This window comes from Terrapene carolina, unplaced genomic scaffold, assembly GCF_002925995.2.
Source record: "Terrapene carolina triunguis isolate 2854851 unplaced genomic scaffold, T_m_triunguis-2.0 Scaffold62, whole genome shotgun sequence".
NCBI classification, from domain to species: Eukaryota; Metazoa; Chordata; order Testudines; family Emydidae; genus Terrapene; species Terrapene triunguis.
The window spans coordinates 50,156,140-50,175,136 of record NW_020664413.1 but is presented as its reverse complement, the minus strand read 5'-3'; the positions used below and the strand labels follow the sequence as shown (position 1 = coordinate 50,175,136).

The window sequence follows — 18,997 nt, the reverse complement described above, 5'->3', positions numbered from 1 at the left end:
CCTCCCTCACACGCTACAAAGCTAAGGAGCCATTCCATGGCCACTACTGTAGCTTCTTCAACCTCCTCCCCACAATCCTCTCACAGACAACACTTTGTGATGGGCAGGTTCGGTTCTGTGAAGCAGCTGATCCCCTCGCCAGACCCTGAGCTTTACTCAGGCAGGGGATGCACACCCCTTATGCAGCCTCCCAAACCCCGACCCTCTTTGTGCCTCAAATCACATTAGTTCTGATGCAAGAGTGCTCTTTATATTCAAAAAGAGGGGCAGGATTTGCCCCCAGGTAATTTTTGGGGCACTTCAAGGAGCCAAATGACTGCATTCTAACAAAATGACTGCTCTACGTTTCCAGTAAACCAATAGAGCTCTACAGGTTCGGAAATATTCTTCCTAATGTTCATACAGATTTGGTCAGGTCAAATGTTGGTTTTTCATTTGTTCTTATTTTCTTATATCAACAGGCCTGCAAATTACATCTTTGACAACTCTATTTTTAAACTGTTAAAGCTCTACTGGTATACTCAGTAATGTAGATACATAGCTGTAATGCAATCCAATCCTAATGTTGGCTGAAGAAAAGGGAGTGAATTAAACTAGACAAGTGTGTATTGGAAATGAATTTTTACAGTTGTAACAAGACAGTAAATGAATTATTTTGAGATATAAATAGCCACATATTTTCTAATTTTCCAAGACAACTTAATCTTTGACTGACCTCCATGTTCAATCGAACTGAATACTAAAGGCTTTCAAGGCCACGTAGAAGATTATCAAAAACTGTGCATCATCTGGGATACACTAATTTGACAATATCATAACATTTATTTAAGGGTAGCTCTGTTTCAGTGTGATGTGCTATTTCATCAAACCTTCTCTTGGACTTTCATAAGTCTTGATAATGTATATTTCTTTACAAAAGGAAATTAAAAACTTCTCTTACTAACTGGAAAAAAGATTGAAAACTATACATCCCTTAAGTTCAGTTCACAATGATGTGGAAGATCCTGTCTACAACAAAATTTGAAATGGTCTTAGAACTATACTAGTAAGAACCATTTAAACACTGGTCTTTATGAGCTGTACCTAATAAGATAAATCATTGGGACTCTCCCAAGCATTCTTGTACCTCAAATTTAAAGGCTTCAAATATGGCAAAAGACAAAATGCACCTTACAATGATAGAATTTCACATACAGTAAACATACACATTACTAAACTTTTGTACGCATTGGTTGCCTGTTGGTATATGCTACAAAGTTTTGCCCAATGCTTGAGTCTGTTGAACTATAGAGTGGTCCCACCATTAGTGTTGAGAAAGCCTGTCTCCAAATGGTTGAACTAACCAGGATACCTTGGCAATCCTTTTCACACAGATCATGTACTTCATCATGAGCCTATTTAACTCAGTTTACTTGGTGGATATTTTTGGTGCCAAATACAGACATAAAATTGGATACTTGCATCACTTTCATCAAAGCTGATAAAGAAAAAGAATCATTAAGTACTAATAAGAAACCCTTGTTTAATAAAATTTGCATCTTACTGCATATCTTCTGCACCAGGAAGCAATCACAATCTGGCTCCTTTTCATTAAAAGGAAATGTGTCCGACATTTCCAGCCTCTGTACATTTTCTGAATGAGTGTGGCCAAGTCCTCTAGACGTTGCTTTCTCAGGTCTTCTAATTTGAAAAGCTGAGTTAAAAAAATAAAAATAAATAGAAGACAGAAAAATGCAAAAGCGTAACTAGTATGACAAAAAGGGATCAATTCCATGAGTCCCACGCTTCACCTCTTGAGAAATCTTTGGCTGGCTCATGATATCTGTACATGGCCACATAAATGTGGTATTGATTAATGTATGCCTTACATCCTGAGGTTATTCAGTGGATGAAGACTACATTAGATATTGGACTGTTGATGACAATTACCTTCATAGGCTTTTAATTCCCTCCCAGCCTCACTTAGATTTATTTTGAATGCCTTCTTATAAGCCTGCAAGCTATACAACGTTTATCACTCTAGTACCAGAATATTGTGTTTGGAGAAATCTCCACTAGTCATCCAGCAAATTCTTCAGCATTACTGATGGGTAATCATCATGCAAGCTGCTCTTTGATTAGTGCTTAAAGCAGTCTGAAAAAAGTGGGCACTATCATAATCAGGGAGCAGCAACTTTGGAAAGACAGAGTTTAAAGTGCACCGCTCAGCAACCTGGTTCAATTTTATTTATTTTGTGCCAGGTCTGCAACACCTCATGTCCCCCTCAAAAGCACCGTCTTTGATTCTATAGTGGAAAAGTTTTGTTCACACACCGTTCTTGGGTTGCGGATGAATATCTTTGATCTGCCAAAGGAATATTCTTCCTTGGGGATTTCCAATTCATTGAACAGTACCTCTACACCAGCCCTAAGAGAGAAAAAATGAGCTTTTCGAGCTATATTTAAAACTCTTCAGACCAAAACATACAGACTACTTAGAGTTTACACACGCATACAAATTAATAGGCAGCATGTTAAGGATGTTTTAAATCCTTAGTGTTTGACATGAGAAGAATGGAAATGTAACTCCTTTACTCATATGTTTTTTATTAAACTATAGACACAAGAATCATATTTTGCAAGGGTATGGAGCAATTTGTGTACAAAGGGAACAATTACCATTAAACAGTGCCAGCAATGGCCTAGTTTTGACAGCAATAATGATTTTACATTGAAAAGAAAATGAGTCAGGATCTCACATGAATTTCGAAATATAATACAGGGGTTTAGATAGCACTGATTGAAGTGTTTCAGTCAAATACTACACCTGCACCTGTAAACAGTTTACCCTACAGGGCTCAGAGGATCGGTGGTGCTCCACTGCCTTCTGGGGGGGTCTTTGTAGCTAGCTTGCCCTCGTAGGGAGCCTTTGCCACTTGCTGTGGCACACATGGTGCTGGCGGTGACCTCTGCTCTCTCAGCGCTGAGGGAACTTGGGAAGGCGTCAAGTGTCGCCACAAGTTTGGGTCCCCTACTGCTCCCAGGAGTCGGTGGTGGGTCCTTTAAGGGGCTAAGGGCGCTGACTGGGAAGGCACGTCCGCGTGGCTCCAGAGTGGCCAGGCGGCCTGAACTGGATCCTTTGCCCGAAACCCCATGGCCTTTCTTGCCCGGGGCTGGGAAGCCATGCTTCTTAGTTTTCTTTTTGGGCACCGTTCTACAAATACGACACTTGTCCTTCACATGTGATTCCCCCAAGCACTTGATGCAGCTGCTGTGGGGGTCATTTACAGGCATAGGTGCATTACAGTCTGCGCAGAGCTTAAACCCTGGAGACCGGGGCATGCCCCACCTGGAACGAAGTCCCCAATGGGACTCTAACTTCTAACTACACTTAACAACTAACTACTATAAACAACTATTTACAAGGCCCTAAGGCTCGAAGTCAGAAGAGACAAAACTGCTGGCCCTTGCTATGCCAGGAAAGGCACTCCAACTAACCACCATGGGCGGTAAGAAGGAACTGAGAGAGTGTAGGGCCAGTGGCGCCTGATATACCGACGCATGAGCACGGCATTCAAGGGGGCACCACAGCCAACCCTACGGATACCGCTAAGGCAAAAATCTCTGACGACTGTGCACGTGAGCGCGCACACACACACACACACACACACACACCTAGAATGGAATCGACATGAGCAAACACTCAAAGAAGAATGAGAGTTTGAAACAGAAATAGTGAGAAAGAATCAAGTCACACTGGGATAATATTTAACCTTATTTTAGAATTCCTGATGTATTTAAAAATTTGAATATATGTGGAAAGCAATTATTTTATTCACTGAGCTATGAAGGAATATGAATACCAATGTTTTTCTTACCTAGCAGGTCCTCTCCAGTGGGGCCAGGTCTGCTTACAAAGCATCTTGTACCTTTCTAGACAAAGCTCATAAGGCTGTCTGAATGCGTAGCCTGCCCTTCTAACCCGGACATTCTCTAGGAGACCTAGGTACCGGACCTGGTGACACACTAGAGCTTCATTGAAGATATGTGCAGCTTTTTTGTCATTGGGCTTGATGCATCTGGAAATTGAAACAATATTCTGCATTTTGTAGGAATACTTGTTTATTGTATTGTACATGTAAAGCTATTATGTTATAATTTAAATTTTACAAGCCATGCACGATCAGATATTAGTTCATGTTTAATTTAGGTAAGTGCATCGGATACGAATAGCACCCCATCTTCAAATTTCATTTCCTAAAAACCTACAATGAAACAAAACTTGCCATTCTAAAATATTAACTATGTACACATGAATTGCTGACATACCAAATTCAATGCATATACAATTACAAGCCAGTGAGATATGCAGATAGGCTATGACCCAGCAAAACACTTAAGCATGTAACGAAGTTTAAACACATAAATAGCCCCACTGAAGTCAATAGCACTATTTGAGTTCTTAAAACCTAAGCATGTGCTTATGCACTTTGCTAAATTAGGACCATAATTTTATTCAGTTTCTCTATTTTTTTTTCCTTTTACACTCTTTTGTTTAATGGCCTGCTTGTGGAAGATGTTAGAATGAAGTCCTATTTATCCACAAACAATTATGTGGCATGGGCAGCACCAATGCAAGCTTCCTCACACTGCCCCTACCAATGTGCTCACCCTTGACTCTACAAGAGTAAGAGAGCAGTTGCATTTCTTGGCCAATTCATCCAATGAACTCGCCAAGAATGCCAAGAGTCCTGTTAAGCCAGCTCTCGTGGAGGATTTGGGGAAGTGCACTAAAACCACCAACTCATTTCATATAGACAATTGAACAAGCAGGAGAGAGTAAGAATTTTCAGTCACTGCTCACCTGGACTGAATTTACATCAATGAGCTACAAGAGAGAGGTTTCATTATCTCTTGAACTACTCTCTGGTTTTTTGCGATCACATTTGGTTAAAGGCAGACATATCCATTATCATTTTTTAAAAGCTATCAAAGAATAACTTACCTAATATAGTTTGGATTTTTTGTCTGCAAGTTCTTCATCAGAGTAGCTACAGAAGCCTTGAATTGTGAACCTGCTGTTGGGGGTCTCTTTAGGTTAATCTTGGCAGGGTTACCTTCTGGGAATAATGCTTTAATGAGGGAGTGGTTGGCCTTCCACATAGCCTGGGAGAGGTCACGGTAGAGTAGATCATTATTCTTGTCAACAAATCCTTCTACCTGGTACATAACCTAAACAACATAGAAGAATCTCATTGACTGATATTTTGGGATATAATATAGGTCAAAATTAGAGCTGGTCAGGAAGTCCCTCCTCTCCCCACACCCATATGATATTTTCCAAAAAACCAACCCCAAAATATTTTCACTGAAATTTCTCTCAACATTTTTTTGAATGTTTATAAAACAAACACACAACTTTGTTAGAGGTTTTTGACTTTTTAACAAAAGCCTAAAATGTTTTGAACAATGTGGACATTTTCCATAAAGATTTCTTTTTTTTTTATTTAAAAAAAAAGATAGTAAATTTTCAGCCAACATTAGTCAAAATATTTAACAGAAAATAATACTCTTTAGTGATAGCCTGGGAAATTGATATGCCTCCTCGCCCAACTAACACACAACGAAGTCTCCCACTCCAGCCAAATTAATAATTTCTCCCTTTGGAAAAATGCAGTGATTATTTCCTACTGTTTTAAATCACTACACCAAAAAAACCTTTCCAAAATAGCCAACCAACCCCAACCACATTTATATAAGTTTACTTAAGTAAAACAGCCAGTTACAAAGTAATATTAAAAATTACACAAGAAAATTCCTACATCTCAGTTGATATGTACTGGCTAGCTGTATACTCCCCAGGGGGCTGACATTTTAAAAATAATTCTTACATGGAAAACAGCCTGATGACATGCATGGACAGGAAGATGTGAGCTGCAACTGCAGACACAGGAGACCTCCAGCAGAGCTTTACCCAGCTCTCCATAGGAGATACTCTAGTTTTTTGGGTTACCTTCTTTTTTTAGTCTTGAATGTCTTGGCACGTGATCTCTTTGATAATACAGATGCCTTCAGTTTCATGATTTCATTTATTTTTTATGTCTATAGTACATTTAATAAAACTAAATAGTAATGAATATTAATGTCGTCACCATATTTTACAGTGGATCAAGTGACTGGAAACATTTCATTTTCCTTTACAAAATGCAATTCTGAATGTAACTGATATGGAAAATATTGGCAGGCATTACTACTGAAAAACATACACAATAACTTAAATGATTATATTTTGAGGTAAAAAAGTCACCAACTTTTGTTAATCAGTGTGCCCAGATCAAACTGTCTTCAACCGGGCATGGAAAAACAATGCCAAAATAGTACGTACCGACTGAATGTTCTGCTCAGTTGGTAAATGTCAGAACAAATGAGGACTCATTGGCTGCTAGTACAGACAGATTATCTGCCCTAATCCCAGTCTGAGTGTCAAGAATTATCTTCAATCAGTTTATTTTAATTTTGACAATCAAATTAAAAAACAAATAAAACCGCCTTAAATAGTAGTCCAGGGCAGATTAAAATTCAATACAAAATATAACCACCAAACACAAAATATAAATGTCATTAGGCTAACTATTACGCCAGTCCAGGGAAACCCTGCTCCCAGCAACTTTACTGCCACAGGCTAAGATATAGAACTGTGATGTCAAGTTTGTGATACATAAACTGGTGAGAAGTTAAAATAATGTTAAAAAGGATCAATACATTGTTCTAACCAATGATGGGTGAATTTTTTTTTAAACCTGTCCAAACCTTCACTCATGCACTGAAATGAACGATTTTTCAGGTTCAGATCAGTGGCCTACTGTCACTGATTGTCTTATCTTAGCTAACGTAATGATCATGATTTCTTATTTTTTTTAAAAAAGTTATATGCAAAGAAAATATCAAAAACTTCAAACTGTGAGGCCTATATTTATTCATGCTGTTTATCTTAGTAAAAGCAAAATACATTTCCAAGCCCTCTGTAGCGCTTTATCTTCCATCTGTCTAAACACACAAGATTTCAAAATAAAGTCAGCTTCCCTCAAATTTATAAGAACTCCACTTTCTCAGAGTATTAGCCATTTCAGTGATAGCAAACCCATTTTCAAGACAATACTTCACCTTCAAATGGGTGTTAATGTTTGCATCTCTAAACAGGACATTTTTGGTTTCACGACCTATACACTTTCAGTGATTGAGGGCTTGTCTACATTACCGGCTGGATCGACGGGCAGCAATCAATCCAGCAGGGGTTGATTTATCACGTCTAGACATGATAAATCACCCGCCGAGCACTCTCCCGTCGATTTCGGTACTCCACCAGGGTGAGAGGCGCAGGCGGAGTCAACGGGGGAGCGTCAGCAGCCGACCTACCACAGTGAAGACACCGCGGTAAGTAGATCTAAGTACGTCGACTTCAGCTACGTTATTCACATAGCTGAAGTTGAGTAACTTAGATTGATCCCGCCCCCAGTGTAGACCAGGCCTAAGTCAACAAGAGTTTTGCCATTGACCTCAATGAATGCAGGATGAATCCTCAAAAATTAAAATACACTGTCAAATAATTAACTTGTCACTAGTTTATTAATAGGAAAATTCAAGAATATAGAAGTAATTTTATTTTATATTCTGCATTTGACTGAGGCAACTCCAAGCTTCCACATCATTCCTTCACTGTATCCTCATTTAGTATTTAAAAGGACACATCATTGTTTCACTTCCCAAACCTGGAGCACATGCAGTTTGGCCTCACATGCAAAAAACACAGATCAAGCCATGGGGATGTTCTTTCAGTACAGTACCTTGCCAGCATAATGCTGAATTCTGAAGCAACTGTGAGGCAGTGATGTATCATTCAGGAAACGTGAACACTTGCTCATCCTACTCTCAAAGTGCTGATGAGTTGCACAGACTTGGTTCAGTTTCTCTAAAAAGGTGTCGTCAGTAACGGTGCCTGGCCTCAGACATTCTTCATCTAGCATAGCCAGAATTCCAGTTTGATTCTGTAGTTTAAAAACAAATTTCCTTCTTTCCTTAATGCATTGTTTCTATTTTTGTATGGAGATAAATAAAATTGTGCTACCTTATACAAACAGTAACTAAGATTGAACTTTACTTAATCAAAATATACATAGAAATGCAGAAGTCAGAAGTAAAGATCAGCCATATTAGTGCATTTTCTGCTGCTGTTCAGACCCATTAATTTAACAAGTCAGAACTTTGCAATTAGCCTTCCAAATTTCCACCCTTCACATTACAGATGCTTTTTAATTAAGAGCAAAGAAGCCATTCCATTCTGAACCCCTCTTTTTAGCCATTTGTAACTTTCTCAAAATTCTTCTTTTTGGACACACAGTTTGCGAGCTCGATCTCAGCTCAAACATGAATTTTATTTTGAAACTGTGAAGAAAACTTGCTGAACCATTTTCAAGACACCTGAGCAAATGGGAAAAAAACAGGTTTCCTCTCAAAGAAAAAAAAAGGTTTTGCATATGGATTTTTTTTTCCAAAATGACATTTTCTCAAGTTCAAATTTAAGATCTAATTCTTCATTGTGAACTAATTCAGCTCTTACATCTAAATTCACCCTCAGCATGAGCAGTAAAACTCTGCTGTCTCTGATAGAGCAGGGCCTATAAAAGCCAACTATGAACACCCCTCAGTTTGAAAGTGTTTTTTAATTAATTGATAATACTAACAAGCTGCTATATAGTGTTCAAAGCACTTCATAAAGAAAGGTATCTCCCGATTTTACAGATGGAGTATGGAGTTCAAAGTCACATAACAGGTCAGCAACAGATCTAGGGATAGAACCCCAGCCAGCCCCCCCTACTGCCAGTATAGTGACTTATTCCACTTGACTAAAATATACAATCTCCACATTCACACTTATGAGCTTTTGAAGATGATGCACTAACCATTCACAGTATCTTAATTAACATTTAAAGTGTGCGACCTAGAAAATGGGCCCTTCTTCACAGCAACTCAAAATCTGCCTAGGTTCCATTTTCCTCACCCCTTCTCCCCAACACACATTTGGTTTCTGAATGCACATTCTTGAGATTTGAGTCTTCTGACTTGTGCTTTTAACTTTTAACCTAAACTTCATTTTTTCTCCTATTTTGTTTATATAAGAGCTAATCTATAGCCTTCCACTCAAAAGGAGGTAAGGTAATCAATTTATGGGCAAAACTAGCATGCATTTTGTACTATTGGTTAAACAATGGTTCAGTTTGCATTGTTGTTAAGGAACTAGCATGACGTGAAACAGAATATGTGTTAAATCAACATGAACTACTGTGATTAAGTACAAGTATCAGAAGCATACAATAACTCAATAACTGAGTTGCCTGGTTACCATTAAAAAAAACCACGTTATTTACAGCATGACTGGCAGTTGCTCATGATGTCTTCTAATAAAAACAGCACTGCATCAAAACACTGATTATGTGAAATAAACTGATATTAGTGAGATAACAAGAATACATTAAGTGCAGCAGATCTATAAGAGAAAATGCAATGACATATAAACTCTATCTTTGTCCATTCCACACTTTTGAAATACCTTAGAGCTTTAGCATAATAAAATAAGTGAACTGTGATTTAATACAAAGTCAGAGGGTCACTTGTTTCTGAAATCAATACGCTAAAAAGCTCTCATTACAAACTAATTTTAATTCAATTCAGTTACGATATTTCTATTTTATACATCTTAATTTTCAAATTTTAATTCAAATTTTAGAAGAAGAATTCACAAAGGCAAAATCTTTGAAAGTAGCACTTGCAACTTACATTTTCTATCAGGTCACAAATTATGGCATTGTTGAAATATTCAATATGAGTCCATTCAATATCCTATAAAAACAAAAAGCATATAATATATGAACTGAGAGAAATAACTGCAGGAGTTCTCTCTATTGGCATGTTTTTATTGCATTCCTATTTATTAAAATACCCTTTTAAAAGTCAGCCCTATATATGTAGATTTTTGGATCCTAACATTTTATTTAAAAAATGCAATCTACCACTAACATTATTTGGCCAAAATGAATGCCCTTGAATGGTTTCCAGACTTGCTTTCCATTCCCTTCTTCAATCTGTGTCAATTTCCCATGCACTTAATTGGAAACAAGCCAAAATTTTATACTGCAAGGCCTTGGGTCAGTAATGCTTTGTGTACACTTACAATGTTTATAAGGAAATAAGTCATAATTTCAGTACAAGAATCTAAGACCAAGATTTTTCTGTTCTTAATTTTTGTTCAGGAGCAAAAAAAAAAAAAAAAGCTTAAATTTAGATGAGATCATCTGAAAAACCCACTGAGTCTGGCTGTTATTCAGATATTTGAAAAAAATTAACATATTAAAATCAACTATAGAACTTCCAAGTATGGAATAATAGCCCTACACCAGATGACAATGAATGACAGAAAAAACCACGAGAGTTTCAGACTCGGAGGGATATAGCCAAATTTATAAAGTAAAAATACAAGCATTTCAATTCCATACTTAATTTGTATTCTAGAGTAACATCTAATATTTTAGTTTCTTCAGAGTGGTTGAAATTTAATTCATGAAGTAAATTACAGTAATTATCTTTTCAAGTGCTTGACCAATCAATGCAAAAAAAAAAGGTTTGCCAAAGCTCCACATTGCCTTCGTGATTATAAGGCAGGAAGAAAGTCTATCCAATTTTCAAAAATATTTACACAACACAATAGTGCCATTCAATCTGAATACAGACAGCACACAAGTTTCTACAGTTTTGAAAGATATTTCCTATGGCCTATATATATAGTAGTGGGGAATATTGCTAGAATCAATAAAAACTTTGTAACTTTAGGCCCAGCCACTGTACACCACCAAAGCATACTAATTTAGGCTCCAAAAGTCATATTCACAGTTTATTCTTAAAACAGCACGTATGGCTCATTGTAAGAACTCACTGCAGAAAACTAAGGGCATGTCTACAGAGCAAACAAAGACCCGCAGCAGCAAGTCTCAGAGCCTAGGTCAACTGACTCGGAATCACAAGGCTTGTACTGCAGGGCTAAAAATAGCAGTGTAGATGTTTGGGCTCAGGTTGGAGCCCAGGCTCTGCAATCTCACAAGAGGGAAGGGTCTCAGAGCCCAGGCTCCAACCGAACCCTGAATGTCTAGACTATTTTTAGCCCCGCAGCGCAAGGCCAAATCAGTTGGCAGGCTCTGAGACTCACTGTCATGGGATGGTTTTGTTGTTGTTGTTTAGACATGGGGTTTCTCAACATTTTTCTTTCCGAGGCCCCCCCAACATGCTATAAAAACTCCACTATCCACCTGTGCCACAACTACCGTTTCTCTGTGTATCCAGCAGATAAAAAGGAAGGGCCAGTGTCACGGGGTAGCAAGCAGAGCAATTGCTTGTGGCCCCACGCCACAGGGGGCCCCATGAAGCTAAGTTGCTTGGGCTTCGGCTTCAACCCCAGGTGATGGGACTCGGGCTTCAGCTTTCTGCCCTGGGACCCAGCAAGTCTAATGCCGGCCCTGTTCTCTGCTTTATTTTGATGGACTCCATGAAAGCTGCTTGCAGTCTGCAGTCCCCCAGGGGTCCCCAGACCCCTGATGGAGAGCCACTGGTTTAGACATACCCTTGGAGAAATCTATATGTAATTACTTCCACCACACTTCTCCCATTTCATCTACCTTACTGACCTTAGAACTATCACTCATCTGTCACTAATAATGCATCTATTTGAAAGTTCAGTCTATTTTACACCCGACAAGATCATACTGTGAAATAAAAGTATATTTTCTTTTGTATTTTAGCTCTATGAGGGAGCTAAAGAGTTTCCTGGGAAAATTGCATAGACTGGTTCAAGAGGCCAGTCAAAGGACTGAAAATTGTATCAAGTGACCAGCCTGACACTGGGGGATGAAGGAGTCCTGTGTCAGACGGAGAGAGATATACACACAGAACTATCATGAGACTGTGACGAGAGGGACAGGCCCTGTGAGAGGACATGAAGTTCTCTGAACCTGCACCAGGGTCTCCACATGGAAGATGGACGACACTTGGTAAGCCAGATCCGCATATAAGCTGTTTATTGTTTTTAAGGTATATTTTTCTCTGTAACACCTTTGCTCTGAATAAATAATACTTCGCTTTATGAAGGGTGGTTGGTCACTGTATAACCCTGTCATTTCTCAGAGGACAGGGCCGCAGGTGCTGAACTACCATCAGATCTGCTAAGGTGATCACAGTGAACCATAGCCTAAATCCCCAGTCTAGAAGGGAATGTGTCATGGGACTCTGCCCTGAGAAAGGTAACAGAGGTTTGAGACCTATAGCGGGGATCAGAGGTGCAGTTACCCTGGGAACTCTGACAGCATGTGGCAACAAACAGAGCTACTCTCCATGGCAGGCTCAGGTTCAGAAAGAGAACGCTGGGTACTGTGCCCAGAAAAGGTGTATATTGGCAAGTGGGTAAGAAGTGATCATACAAATAAATGAATCTGAACATTACCTCTCGTATGTATTCCTCCTGCTCTTCTTTTAGGGTGAGTTCAATGAAGATTTGCTGCAGTTTCTCATTACAATAGTTAATAATGAACTGCTCAAAGCTGTTGTCCTGTAAAACAAATCAACACATTTCTGTTCATTTGTTGCATGTATCGTGCTGTGGAATTCAGTTGGAGTAAGTTACAGCAAAGGCCTTTAGTCTACAAGCAGCTTTACTGGCTACTCTTTCTGGTTTTAAAGGTGGCATTTCCATATATACATTGTTAAAAATGGATAACAATTTCAAAATTTAGGGTCAAATCTTCTCATGTGATTTTCTCCACTATGAGGGACTGCAAACTACAAGTTTGATTTATGGTGTTTCCTCATGGTGGGGTGTTAATATGGGGCTATTATAATATAATGTGGCAATTTCCCATGATGCCAGAGCAAAGAGACCATGTAGAGAAGACTTCCCCCTGAACAACCCACTCCTAGCATGTGATACATTGGGAGCACCTAAAGGGAAGTTTCTCCAGGCTCTGAAACAAAACCATGAAACCCCTTTACCCTGCACAGCAAAATATAGATGTCAGTCTACTCTCTAACATCATGTTTTTTTTTAAATTGATATGCCTTTGCATTCACTGATTAACCAGTATTGCTTGAGAGCGCAGATATAAAAGTAAAACAAGTGTATTATCAGTATTGTTATAAGATCCATAGTAAATGAAATATTACATTTCCCTATGGATTCTGACTAGCAGGGCGTGTGGCCACTCAGAGGCACTGTGGTGCATATCAAACTACGGAATGTCATATTTTGGATATCACCACAGTACACTTCCAAAATAGCTTCACAGAGTCTGAAATGCATTATCATTGGGACAAGTTCCTAAATACTATAGATGAAATTGCAGCCCCATTGAAGTCATTGGTATAACTGCCATTGAATTCCAAGGGGCCAGGATTTAGCTAATATCTTTATTTCAATTATCTTAAATCAAGGCAACCAGTGTCCAGTTACATATTTTCTGATACATGCTTAAAATGTGTTTATTAACAAAAAGAAACATTCTAGGCTCTATTTTCTCCTTAGTAAGTGTTCATAACTCATTAACACTTTGAATATGCATATCTATTAGAGCGATTTTACTTACAGTTATGTAAAAGTAGTTTTAGTTCTTACTAAATTAATTCTTAATTAAAGACATTCCAACATGTTACTTTTTTACTAGCTAATATGGCTATGTCTTTGGTTATTCTGGAGGACTGATATTTGCGTAACAAACTAAACCATGAAGTTATACCCATCACAAATCTGCTGCACAATACCTATGAAGCTGAAGTTACACTGACAAATTTCTTGATAATAAAAAAAAACTTGCAATTTTTTAAACATCGGTTTAATCAACTAGCTGCTAAAATACTAAAACCATGATTAAGAACACAAGCAAGCACATTAGGAAAAGCTGAAGTAGCATAGTTACCCATATCAACTTGGGTTTAAGCTAAAGCAAAATCAAAGCTGATCTCTAAGGCTATGTCTACATAGCAACTAGACACTTGCAGCTGGCCAATTCCAGCTTGCAGGGCTCGGGCTGTGGGGCTGTTTTATTGCTGTGTAGACTTCCCGGCTTGGGCTAACTCTGGGACCCTCCCACCTACCTCACAGGGTCCCACAGCCTGGACTCCAGCCCGAGCCCGGAAATTTACACAACAATGAAACAGCCCTACAGGCTGAGCCCTGCGAGTTCGAGTCGGCTGGCACAGGCCACCCAGGGGTGTCTAGTTGCTGTGTAGACATACCCAAATTTTTTCTGCAGCCCCTTCAGATCCTGACCGTCCCTCAAAGCTTAATTACAGATCAGGGTTTGGAAATTTTTCATAGCTCTAGAAGAGAAGGTTCAAAATGTAGCATGCATCAAAACTGCACTGCAAACAAGTCATACTTACTGCAATCTGTTGCAAAAAGACAAATTACATAAACTGCAATCAGTCCTTATACAATTTCCGTAGCACTACAGTATACAAAGCTACACCGAATGAGTGCTGACAGATATAAACACAGTAGTACAGTGGCATCTTTTAGTTTACATATCCATAGCTTGATACAGATCCATGTTTGTACATCACACTGAAGATGTAAAATGCAGTATGAATGTTAAATGTTACCTATGTAGAGATGCATGCATAGTTATTTTAGTTACTTGGCAATGTGACCCAAAACAGGAGTTCTCCCATGTTGCACTTCTTTCTGGTCAGTGAACAGCATTTGACTTGCACAGTCACATATAGGACTCTATGACTATTAATAGATAAACCTTGTTACAGGGGAAGGAGCTACAACACATTCAAGGAAGAATGGGTAAAAGTTTGACATATGTAGATAAACTAAATATATCAAGAGTGATGCCTTTGAGGAGAACAGAGTCAAACTGACATATCTCCTTTGCCAAAACAGTGGTGAGATACAGACCATATCCTGAAGTCCGGTAACCCTATGCACCACCAAAAAAATGTTCTTCCTTAGGGATTATTTTCGTCCTTTTACAAGGACAAAGATAGGACTTTAAGTTTACAAACTGTATTCCGTAATCCTCAATATAAGCATCTCCATACGGAATAGTGATTAGTACTAAATTCTACAGACTAAAAGTGTGTGTATGTTACATATATAAAATGTTTATTATTATTCACACATTGAGACAGTTTTTAGATTTGCTTTTTTAAAAATCCAGCATATTGATGGTTTGTTAAAGAAAAGCAAAACCCAAAATCTAAATATTTCTTTCCTTCACAAATCACCTAAAATAGAAAATTAAATTCTATTTAAAACCATCAATATACTGGAATTTGTCACTATAGCAATCAATTTAAGCAGGACATCTTTATTATTATTGGCATTTGCACGTACGACTGAGTCAATGGCCAAAATTTAATTACAATAAAGGATACAAGAGACAGTGTACTTGAACTTCCACAAGTGACTATTAATACAGGATAACTGCAACTACAGACATACATCAAGGTTTTTTTTTTTTTTTTTAAGTTAAACTAAGTTATACTTAGGAAAGACTTACATTTCTTTTCACAGCTGTCTGAAATTCTACCCAAAAAAACCCAACTACAGCAGGGCCGCCCAGAGGATTCAGGGGGCCTGGGGTCTTCGGCGGCGGGTCCCAGGGCAGACGGACCCCCCGCCGCCGAAGACCTGGAGCGGAAGAAGCTCCGGGGGCCTGGGCCCCGCGAGAGTTTTCCGGGGCCCCTGGAGCAAGTGAAGGACCCCGCTCCAGGGGCCCCGAAAAACTCTCGTGGGGGCCCCTGTGGGGCCCGGGGCAAATTGCCCCACTTGCGCCCCCCCCAGTCCCCCGGCGGCCCTGAACTACAGGCAAATACTTAACTGAAAAACAGCTACTATCAAGCTATCACATTAACTTATCAATGTATCAGTCTATAGTATATTTATATAATTCAGTAATACAACAAAAGTCCTTGAATAACACATATTTTCCCAATTTAGATATACTTAGAATCCTATTGGCCAATCATGTAGCCGTGAAATAAACATGATACTGTATATTTTATAATGCTTCTCACTGAGGCTTTGGTTGGTTGGTTTTTTTTTTTTTATTGTTGTTTTTTCTTAACTACTGATTACCATCAAGCTAAAGACTGTGGCCCACCAAACTCCACTAGGGAAAGTGGGCTTAAAATATACTTCCTAGGATCATACAATATTTGTTGCTTTTTCTGAACATTTAGCTCTAGAGACAGTAAATGCTTTAACGATGATTAGGGATCACAAATAAGGGGGAAAGGAACAATGTCTTTAGATTCAAAGTTTCTCTATAAAAGCTGTTGAATTTCAAATATTGTAAAAAAAAAATCTCAATGATCAGAAGCCTTGCACTTCCCAAGCTTTACCAGTAATGCTTCTTTTCCATGATGTAGTCTGCTCTTTTAATGCTGGAAACGTCTATTTAATCATTGCATTTTACAGCTATACTATACTAGCTGCACCCAGGAAGCCACTGCAGACCTTCACCGGGGTAAAGAACACTCTCAGTCTCTCAAGTCAAATGAAAGATGCTAGCAAATGAAACGTCACCTGAGATAGATACGAACATACATCCAAATCTATAGATGCAGATGGTCAACAACCAACAGCTCATTCTCTCAATCTTTAATCAGTTGTGACAGTGAATGGCAACCTAAAAATGTAGTCAGACTAGTCCTGTGATTCTGTACTGATTCAACATGACCAAATCCATGCCTGGTTTCACACACTCACTCTTAATCTCTTGATCACACACATTTTTCTTTGTTTACTAAGTGTCAAATTATTGGGCATCAAAGTCTGTCAAATGGTGACATCTTTATACAGTAAATTCTTGGAATATAAGAGCTATGGGGCTAACGTCTGCTCTCTGATGCAGAAACATGCTGCCTGTGGGTAAATTAGGCAACTATTTTTCTTACACCCATGTCAGTGTGCTACCTCTTCATGGTCCATTCCCTTTGCTTTAGAACAGGAGTAGGCAACCTATGGCACGCGAGCTGATTTTCAGTGGCACTCACACTGCCCGGGTCCTGTCCACCGGTCCGGGGGGCTCTGCATTTTAATTTAATTTTAAATGAAGCTTCTTAAACATTGTAAAAACCTTATTTACTTTACATACAACAATAGTTTAGTTATATATTATAGACTTATAGAAAGAGACCTTCTAAAAACGTTAAAATGTATTACTGGCACGTGAAACCTTAAATTAGAGTGAATAAATGAAGACTCAGCACACCACTTCTGAAAGGTTGCCGACCTCTGCTTTAGAATATTAAGCAAAATTAACTGCTAACAATAGTGAGTACAACACATGTCTAATCCTGAATCCAAGTCCTTCAGGGTCATGAATAAGGGTTTCAGTCTAAAGAAAAGTTGTTTCTGTTTAATAGTTTGATTTATTTTATGTTAAGTTCTAGCCATGCAACACATAAAATTATCAGAAATAATACAGATGGATATTCCTGACCTAAAAGGATATTGGCTTGAGTAGATACCACAGACAAGACACAAAAGAATGAGATTTTTACCAAAAAGAGTTAATTGAAGCAAAGTTCATAGAGTGGCCTCAGGTAGAAATGCCTTGGAATGGCTAAACTGAAAATGGTTGTCAGAATAGTAAAAGCAGGAAAGACATTTATAGGTTTAGATAGGATTTGCAGGAGTATCTCAGGTATACCATGGCAACTCACCATGAAAATGTAGATGTAAAAATAACTGCACATATGATTTCTACCAACACTATGAAGATAGGGTTAAGCTAGAAGCAACAGCAGAAGGGCGAAACAAGACAAGCTTTGTACTCCTGTTGAAGACAATACAGACTACTTTCTTAGGCCGTGGCTACACTCGAAATTTCAAAGCGCTGCTGCCGGAGCGCTCCCACAGCAGCGCTTTGAAGTGCTAGTGTGGTCGCACGCCAGCGCTGGGAGAGAGCTCTCCCAGCGCTGCAGGTACTCCACCTCCACAGCTGGGGCACTGTTTACACTGGCGCTTTACAGCGCTGTAACTTGCTGCGCTCAGGGGTGTGTTATTTCACACCCCTGAGCAAGAAAGTTGCAGCGCTGTAAAACGCCAGTGTAGCCATAGCCTTAATTAAAGGAGTTGCTAAAGATTCTAAAAAGAGGGGATATTCTTCTATGAAATTATTTTATACTCTCACATTTTCCCTCTCATAGGCAATGTGTGTCTATTTTTGAGGTACACTACAAGAGAAATTTTTCAAAGGAACCAAGGACAGTTAGCTGCCTAACTCCCACTGAAAGTCAATGAGAGTTGGATGCCTAACCCACATTTGTGCCTTAGAAGATCTCCCCACACTCACTCCACAGACTGTTAAATTTCAAAAAGTTTTTTGTTTGTTTGTTTTAACAAATATAACACAATACTACACAAACAAGACTACCTTATAGGAAAGTTGAACTCTTTACAAAAAAAACAACGTTCAGAATTGTCCCAGTTTGTATCCAAAGCAACAGAACTGGCTCCTTTAAAATTAACATATTAGTTAATTTTTTTTTTTTTTTAAAGTAGCAGGTAACTGACTTCTGGTCTCACGCACTCCCCAAAATGTGTAATTCCTTTTATCTGCACCACAGCTCCTCTGCCCCAACTTAAACATAAGAAAGCGTCCCCCCGCCCCAAGGTAGGTGGAGGATCCAGGGCAGCTCTGGCAACCTGCGTAGGCTACTGCCAAAAATTGCAGAGGAAAAAGAGCTGGGAAGGGAGACCATAAAGGAAAGCCTAGATGCTTGGTTCACTGAAAGGAATGATGTGATGAACCAAGCAGTAGGCCTGAAGATTTAACCTATATCCAGATATGAGGTCATGCTAGAAGGATGGAGATTTTAACAGATGTGCAAGTGAGACTTGATTTGTAAAGGAGGAACTACAGAATATAGGTGCTAGGAAGGTGGGAATGTTGCCAGAAGCAGGGCC

General features: G+C 38.9%; 1 protein-coding gene across 1 annotated transcript in view; it reads right to left on the bottom strand.

Annotated features, from left to right (window-relative positions):
* MYO1B (myosin IB) overlaps positions 1 to 18,997 on the bottom strand; it is a 194,932-nt gene that overhangs the window by 35,467 nt on the left and 140,468 nt on the right. Inside the window, exons 13-19 of the mRNA XM_026647749.2 lie at positions 12,524 to 12,628; positions 9,814 to 9,876; positions 7,824 to 8,024; positions 4,985 to 5,211; positions 3,858 to 4,058; positions 2,314 to 2,407; positions 1,544 to 1,693 (exon numbers count right to left, since the gene is read on the bottom strand). Of these exons, the coding sequence (XP_026503534.1) occupies positions 1,544 to 1,693; positions 2,314 to 2,407; positions 3,858 to 4,058; positions 4,985 to 5,211; positions 7,824 to 8,024; positions 9,814 to 9,876; positions 12,524 to 12,628 (1,041 nt within the window). The remainder of the gene's footprint in view (positions 1 to 1,543; positions 1,694 to 2,313; positions 2,408 to 3,857; positions 4,059 to 4,984; positions 5,212 to 7,823; positions 8,025 to 9,813; positions 9,877 to 12,523; positions 12,629 to 18,997) is intronic.